Source organism: Euprymna scolopes, chromosome 4 (assembly GCF_053919585.1).
Source record: "Euprymna scolopes isolate OS-2025 chromosome 4, ASM5391958v1, whole genome shotgun sequence".
In the NCBI taxonomy this organism is placed as follows: Eukaryota; Metazoa; Mollusca; class Cephalopoda; order Sepiida; family Sepiolidae; genus Euprymna; species Euprymna scolopes.
This window is the reverse complement of record NC_136485.1, coordinates 88,034,453-88,042,598: the sequence shown is the minus strand read 5'-3', so window position 1 is coordinate 88,042,598 and position 8,146 is coordinate 88,034,453. Positions and strand designations below refer to the sequence as shown.

At 31.2% G+C, this 8,146-nt stretch overlaps 1 protein-coding gene across 2 annotated transcripts in view; it reads right to left on the bottom strand.

The window, feature by feature from the left end:
- The window catches only part of LOC145268745 (acetylcholine receptor subunit alpha-like), a 276,701-nt gene extending 269,455 nt beyond the window's left edge, over window positions 1-7,246 (bottom strand). Inside the window, exon 1 of one of the 2 annotated variants that reach the window (XM_080124349.1) lies at window positions 3,972-7,246. In XM_080124349.1, the coding sequence (XP_079980475.1) occupies window positions 3,972-4,175 (204 nt within the window). In that variant the 5' untranslated portion in view covers window positions 4,176-7,246. The remainder of the gene's footprint in view (window positions 1-3,971) is intronic. The other variant, XM_080124341.1, reaches the window with a different exon arrangement.
- Window positions 7,247-8,146: the final 900 nt, after the last annotated feature.

Here is an 8,146-nt window from a genome sequence, read left to right as displayed (position 1 = left end):
AGAAATCCTCATTTCGTCGAAATTCTTAACAGTATTTTTAAATTATTGTCAACTTTCAATGAATGATGTTGTTTCCTTCGCGGTAGAGAGCCTACACCGTTATTTGGCAATGTTTAATAAACGTTTTCAAGCAGCATTTTTGGCGATTAAAATATTTAGAACAAAATTAATTAAAAAACACCTTTGCACTAAAAGAGTTTACTTCGCCATTATACATTCATTGTTTTAACTGACCCTCTTGATTCCAGAAGGTTAAACGTCGTTGTCTTTATATGTTTCCATTCTATAATGGTGGAAGAAAACCGGATGAAAATAATTTTGGGCAAACTTTTATAACTTATTAATTTTTCATTTTGTTTTCGATAATATTATTCTTAATGACAATGCATATTGAGCTAAGATCAAAGTGCAGTATCTGTTCAAGTGTGTCTAAAGAGGCTATCTTCTGATGCATTACATCCTTCTGAGAATACTGATAGACCCGATCATTACTAATTTGGTATCTTTTCAAGTGGTAGATTTTCGAGCTTACTAGAACCCATTATTGTATCTAACTTGACTATTGCAGTAGGAGGTTGAAAGAATACTCTAAATTTTCTTAAAGAAAAATATTCAAAAATCGTTCAAATGGGATGCGGCATCTATTCTGAAACCTCGCCGTCTCTTCAGTTTCCTATTTATTTTTTTTTTAATTAATTATTTTATTTAATGATACACATTGATTATTCTTTCTTTGAGATAAGAAATTAACAGCATTTTAATTAACTTTTGATGTAAGGGTATTCAATTCGGCAATGATCACATTCATCCGCTTGACATGGGTCGTCATATTTGCTAGTGTAAAAAATTTTCCTCATACCTGAAAGCATCCTCTACACGTTCAAAGCCATAATTCACCCATGCGTACAGTATTGTTGCCACATCTGGGCTGGTGCATCTACCATAAGTCTTTACCTCTTAGACGGAGTCCAAAACGAGTTTCAAATTTAATAGGTTCCGCACTATCGGCTAAGCTCCAACCTCTGTCCCATCGCCGCAATGTTTCATTCATGTGACTGTTTTACAAGTACTTTAAAAAAGTGTTCTTACATGAACTCACAGCACTTGTTCCTCCGAGATGTAGACACTCCCGACCAACCGGATAAGCATCAAAATCCCACCTTTCCATCTTTAGGTAACAAGATGCCGGAAGGTCATTTCTTCTAATAGTTTCTTTTCACGACCTGTTAGATTTTGGAATACCCACCACGATTCATACTTCTCTGACTGTAATGTCATGCAAAAAGTTTGCTACTCAACTCCCCATGACTTCCTGTGAGACCTGATTCCAAATAGTAGCACCTTACGAGTAAGTGGAGATACGCCTTGTTTAAAGTAAAAAATAGTAAAACAAAAAAGTGATGCGCGGCGTTCGGTCTTACATCAAAGTGAATGATGCATTTCAAAGTAAGTGTACACTCTTACTTATAAAGACTGGTGCTCGGCAATATGTTTCACTCCACATGAACAATTATAAGTGGTGCATACTTGTCCTAATGAATATCCTTACGAACTATCGACTCGGATTTATTCTCGTCGTTTCTGCTGAAGTACTGCCGAAAAATGTAGAAATAACCTCTTTACGAACGATGCATCAAATAGTAACTTATGTTCAACTAATTGTTTATGGCTTACTGCAGTACGTTGTTCGGCATTAAATGATCCACAGCGATGTTTATTTGCCGTAAATCAAAGAAACCATGAATGGATGTACATTAACATTTGGATAGAATTAAAAGAAAACAATTTACTGTGATAAACTGATAGAAAAGTTTGCTAAATTTTTCAAAGCAAAATACAACTTAGCTAGAAGTTGTTTTGAAAGATTTTAACAAGTCTCACTTTGCTTGTTGTTGCTGGAGATCTCTCCCGTATGCGTGTGTGGCTATGCAGTTATTGCATGTGAATTGAAAAGCCAACAGGAGATAATGGAATTATATGGGATATATTTGCCCACCAGGATTGACTTAACCTGAATGCATTTTTAAGTGATATATATATATATGTGTGTGTGTGTGTGTGTGTGTGTGTGTGTGTGTGATACTGTTGATAATAATTACATGCGAACGTATATGTTTCTTGCAGAGCAGAAGTTTTTTTTTTAGCATAAAAACATAATTTTTCCTAAAAAAAGTAATATATTTCGAAAGTTTGTAGTCGAGCAAATGATGATAGACTTGATGAAATTCAAACAGATTCCCTTTATTAACACTTAAATGCACTAATGAAATGGTAAATGCATCTCGGAAATAGATATTCATCTTTCAAAAGATTTTGTAAGTCTGTAAATTTTTCGCCGTCACCAAAGTTTTAATTTCTTTAAAAATCAAATTCATACGTAGTTTGTTGCAGATTAATACAATAAATCTGTTTATGACATTTAAGTCTATAAAGTTAACGGAAACAGTTTTCATTAATGATACACGAATGCAGACAACATACATACATATGCGTGTGTTTATATATGTGTGTGTGCGTGCGTGTGCGTGTGCGTGTGTGTGTTTGTGTGTGTATGTGTGTGTGTGTGTAAAAAGTAATGACTCCGGAGGTCCCAGAACAGCAAAAGTATGTTTGGAAGTGTAAAAATATTGTAAATTCAGTAAGGTGCTTGAGTGTGCATTTAATTTAGGATCCTACCTCAGTAAGGAGGAAGAAATATTGGGAATTTGGTTAGATCATTTTATTTCACTCACTGAAAATTATAAATACACACACACACATATATGTATATATACACATACCTATATATGCATATATGTATACATACTCATACCTATATATGCGTATATATACATACATATACATATATATACATATATGCACACGTATTTACATTTATACATTTATGTACACATATATACATCTATACACACATATACATATAACCGCGCATATATACATATGACCACAGATGTGTACATATATAAACACCTACATACATATATACCTATATATACATATATACATATATACACATATATATATATTACACATTTATACAAATATATATATATATGTATACATACATATTTATACACACATATACCTATATATATACATACCTATGTATACATATATATGCACAATATAGATACATATACACATATATACATACATATATACACATATATATGCACATATAGATACATATACACATATATACATACATATATACACATATATAGATACACATATTTACATATGTATGTATATATATACATACCTATATATACATATATATGCACAATATAGATACATATACACATATATACATACATATATACACATATATATGCACATATAGATACATATACACATATATACATACATATATACACATATATACATACATATATACACATATATAGATACACATATTTACATATGTATGTATGTATATATATATATATATATATACATATATATGTGCGTGTGTGCGTATGCATTACTACTAAAAAACTAAACTAATATTAAGAATTGCTTTTAAACAACAGTGTTGAAGTGTATTTTGGTTACGAAGAAAGTGTAGCAACTGTTCTGATACTAGACTTTATTTTTTCTTTCCGTTGTTAGTGTTGGAGAAATGTTTCTCGCATGAGGCGATTTTATTTTTGTTTCTTTACAGAATATATCTGTCTTTGGAGGAGTTTGATTTTTCGCAACATTAAAAAAACTGACTTTGTGTGGGATTCTGTCATTGTAGGCAGCTAAATAAATACGTACACATTTCAATAGCATATACGTATGAATAAATATACGTTTTTTTATCTATTTACCTGTAATGTATGACTTGCGCATATGCACACGCAGAGAGGGTGAATCAACTATTCGTCTGCACAAAACAAATGGATTCATAACTGATATTTTATATATATGAACAATTACACACACCTTGAAAAGTTAAATAAATTTGAAAACTCTTGCATACTTACGACGTCAATCATTTGGGACAGACGAATGCCGAGTTTAACGGTAAGCTTGTCGGTGTTATTGCCAACTGGCCGGATTAACTTATTATAACCTCGTTTGCGTAATAGATCGTCGTAGAGTCTTTTCGCGTCATGGTTTGCCGCACAAGTGACGAAGAACCCTATGAGCAAACAGGCTCCAGCGATGTTCGAACCCTGCTGATGCATTATACTTCCTGATTCAAAGGGTAAGATGCCCGTCCTTAACAGACTTTTAAATTCAGGTATAGCTCTATCAATTTATCTGAGTTTTTTTTCTTTCTCCCCTGTCAACTTCTGCGGGACCAGTACCACCAACGTCTCTCCTGTTTGAGATTTCTTTCAGCTGTCTTAAACTGTATATTGTAATTGCTTCACAATTTATTTCTTTTGGCCGAAGGCAGGACGTGCACTGGTCCTGCCTTTGCTCCGGTGTGCTGGCCTGTGCCAAAATACGCGACCCGCGCGGACGAAGACTTCGAGTTCTTAGTTAGCGAAAACCGACGCAACTGTAGCGATGGTGGTAGTAGTCGTAGTAGTAAAAGTAGTCATCGGAATAATCGTAGTAGTAGTCGTATGTGGCGAATATTTATAGTACTAGTAGTAGTGGTGGAACCATATTAAAAATAGTTTGTCAGGTAGTAGTAGTGGTGGTAGTAGTAATAGTCGCGGTGCACTTGGCTTGGTAGCAGTGATGGCGGCAGCGGCAGCTTTACTGATCCGGCACGGCAGGCAGTTTTGTTATCGTTGTAACAAAAAATAAAACGTCCGACACCTTTCCGTTTTAACTTCGGACGTCTGTGTTGGTTTTTTTATGAACAGAAAAAAAAAACGGATATGTATCTGAAAAGATCAAAGATAATTACACTTGTTCTTTGTTTGTTTGTTTGTTTTTTTTTTTGTTTTTTTTTTGTTTTTGCTATTGAATAAAGTTTTGTTCTCTAATGAAAGCAATGGCAGTTTTAGAGAAACAGTTTCTCTCCCTTCCGACGAGTGAAGGGAGAGAAACCGTTGGTTGTCCGTTCTCTCTTTTTGTCCTTCTGCCTTATTAAATTTCTTATTGCTTAAACACTAACATTTCTATTAATTTGCAAGGCGTCCTTTTTGTGTTGCTCTCTCCAGCCTACTGGGATGTTGGGTTCATGTCAAACATGAACAAGTTGAAATCGATTTATTTGTTTTTTTGTTTTTGTTTTTTGTTTTTTGTTTGTTTTACTTTCTTTGCATTTTTCTGTTGTCCATTTCTAATGTTGCGTTCATTATTTTTTTTTCGTTTTACTTCTTTTCCTGCTTTGCATGTTTCTTTCTTTTTTCATTATTTGCTTCTAGGTTTCTTTACATTTTCACTTTTCTGTTTTTCTTTGCTTCTTTCATATTTTATTTGTTTCTATTTCTTAAATAATTTTTCTTTATTTTCTTTAATTTTGGGTGATTGAATTCTTTGTTTTTATTTCGTTGTTTTCTTTTTGTTCCTTTTCATTCTTTTTTTTGTTTGTTTAATTCATTATATTTTGTTTATTTTATTTTCATAAATTGTTTGATCATTTCTGCATTCTCTTCTTTTTTCATGTCTTTCTTGTGTTTTATTTCTCGTACTTTTCTCGTATTACTTAGTTATCATTCTATGCGAGTTTGCTTAATTTTCTTCTTTTTCTTTCTTCGTTTCTGTTGTTGCTATTTTCCTACTAATTTTGATTTCCTTTCTTTCTTCGCTCTTTCTTTTTCTTATATTTTGTTTTTGTTTATCTTTCTTCTCTGTTTTTCTGATATTTGTTCATTTTTTATGCTTATCTTTTTTATTTACTTTTATTTTTTGCTTAAATCTTTTTCCCTTTTTTCGTTCTTAGACTTTTAATATTCCTCTTTTATTTCGTTTTATCAATTCTTTTTTCGATTCTCTTTTTTACTTTATTCCTTCATTCCGTTCGTTTTTCGTCGTTTTTCACTTCTTCCTCTTTTCTTTATTTTATTTCATTTGAATTTTTCAATCTTTTTTATTTTTACATTCCTTTTTATTTTTATTTTCAATTTCTTTTTCATTTCATTATGTATCTTCCCATTTGTGCAGCATTTCATTCATTTCATTTATTCACAACTGGTTTTATTTTGGTTGTTTTCTTATTGCTTCGTTTTTTTGTTCACTTCCTCTTTTGGGCTTGTTTCAATTCTTTTGTTCTTTTATTTCTTTCTCTGTTTATTTATTCGTTCATTTATTTCATTTTTTAGACTTTATTCTATTCTTATTTTTTTTTATTTATTTCTTATATGTTTTCTTCTCTGTTTTTTTCTTTTCTTGCTTTCCTCTATCTATTTATTCTTTCCTTATTCCTTCATTTTTTTCTTTATGTTTCATTTATTATTTTCATTTTCGGTCGTTTTATCGTTTAATCTTATTGATACGTGTTATTCTATTACTGTTGTTTGTCTTTTACATTTGACCTCGTGTATTATTTTACTTGTTCTTTTTTTATATTGTTTCTTGCTTTCCTTTCATTATTTCTACTTTTTGTCGTTTTATTTCCATGTTTCATTTTATTTTTTTATTTTTCTTCTTTGTTTTTGTTCCTTCATTTTCCCCCTTTTTTCTTTTCGTTACTTTCTTCTTCGTTTACTTTCCCTGCTTCAGATTTTTCTGTATTTTCTTTTTATCTTTAATATTTGCTTGGTGTCCTTCCTTTTTTTACTCATAGTGTGTTTTCTTTTTATTTAGTTGTTTTCCCTTTTTCTCTTTTTTTTGTTGTTTCTTTTACGTTCATCGCTTCTTTTTTCTTTTGGTTTTCTTTGTTTTGTATTATTTGGAGTTATTTTTTTTTTGTTTTTTTTTCATTGTTTTCTATCTTTGTTTTTTTTTGCTTTCTTTCTTTACATTTTTCGTCTTTCACTTCGTTTTCGTTTGTTTGCTTTCTTTTTCTATACAATTTATTTTACTTGATTTATTTAAATAATTCATTTCTCGTTTTTGTCCTCTTTTATTCTAATACATATTTTCATTCTTATCATTCCTCTCAACTTATCATTCTCTGTTATGTTTCTATGCGTTCTTTCTTATTTATATATTTGCTTATTTCCTATCATCTACGTTTCATTTCGTTATTTTTGTTCGCTTTCGTTTCTTGCCCATTTTCTTTTATTCCTACCCTACTTTTTGATCATTTTTTTCTTTCCTTGTTACTTCTTCCTGCAAAAATAAATAAATATTCTTTTCATAACTCTTTCGCTCCCTTTATTTTTACCCAGCATATCTAATGTCATGGCCCGTTTACATAGTCCTCGCCTCTCCCTCTTACCTCTACACACGCTCATATATGAGTGATCGCATATTTTCTATCACATCAAAAGGTATGTTTAACTTGAAAGGATGACTAAAGAAAGCAATTAATAATGGTAATATTATAACCGTTATTACAACACAGGTTTTAATTTCTATCCATTAACGAGTGCTCTTGTGTAAATTATCAACGCTTTGCATTCACGTCACAAGACATACCTGCGCACTGTACTGTGTCAAAAGTATGATCGAATGCGTCCAACAATAATTATTAGAGAAAATTAGACAACTTGTACTATGCATTATTATGCAAACGTTTTTAGGCAAGGATGTGAGTTTGGAAAACAGGAAAATTCTTTTCTAGGTACGGCCAAAACGGAAGAAGGAAGTAAGTATCGCTTGAAAATTCTACCAAAATTCAAGTAATGATCCAATCAATGCGACATTCTCACCGATTATTAAGTGAAAAATAACTTTTATAACGGTGTAGTCTTTTCATAATCAATACTTACCATTTTTCCTGGCCTACAAAACCTTCCCTTCATTATTTGTGGTTACAAATATGCTTAAAATAATCAGCCGAAACTGAACAAAATATATTGTATTTTGGGGACGGTGAGGATTGTAGATAAAACAAAAATAAGAACAACTGTGCACGCATCAGATTTTAAGTTTTAAAATCCAAATTTTAAATGTGTTTAATTTTTCATTTTTTGTGTTTTGAAGTGTGAAATTCGTTGAATATGTTAATAATAATTATTCTTTCAGATTAGACAAAAAATATGTTTCTTATTTTTACGAAAGCCACTACTTTTAACTCTTTGAAAAATAAATTAGTAAATTTATTTTAGTACGCCCAATATACCATTAAATAGGAAATACTTTGGTGAAT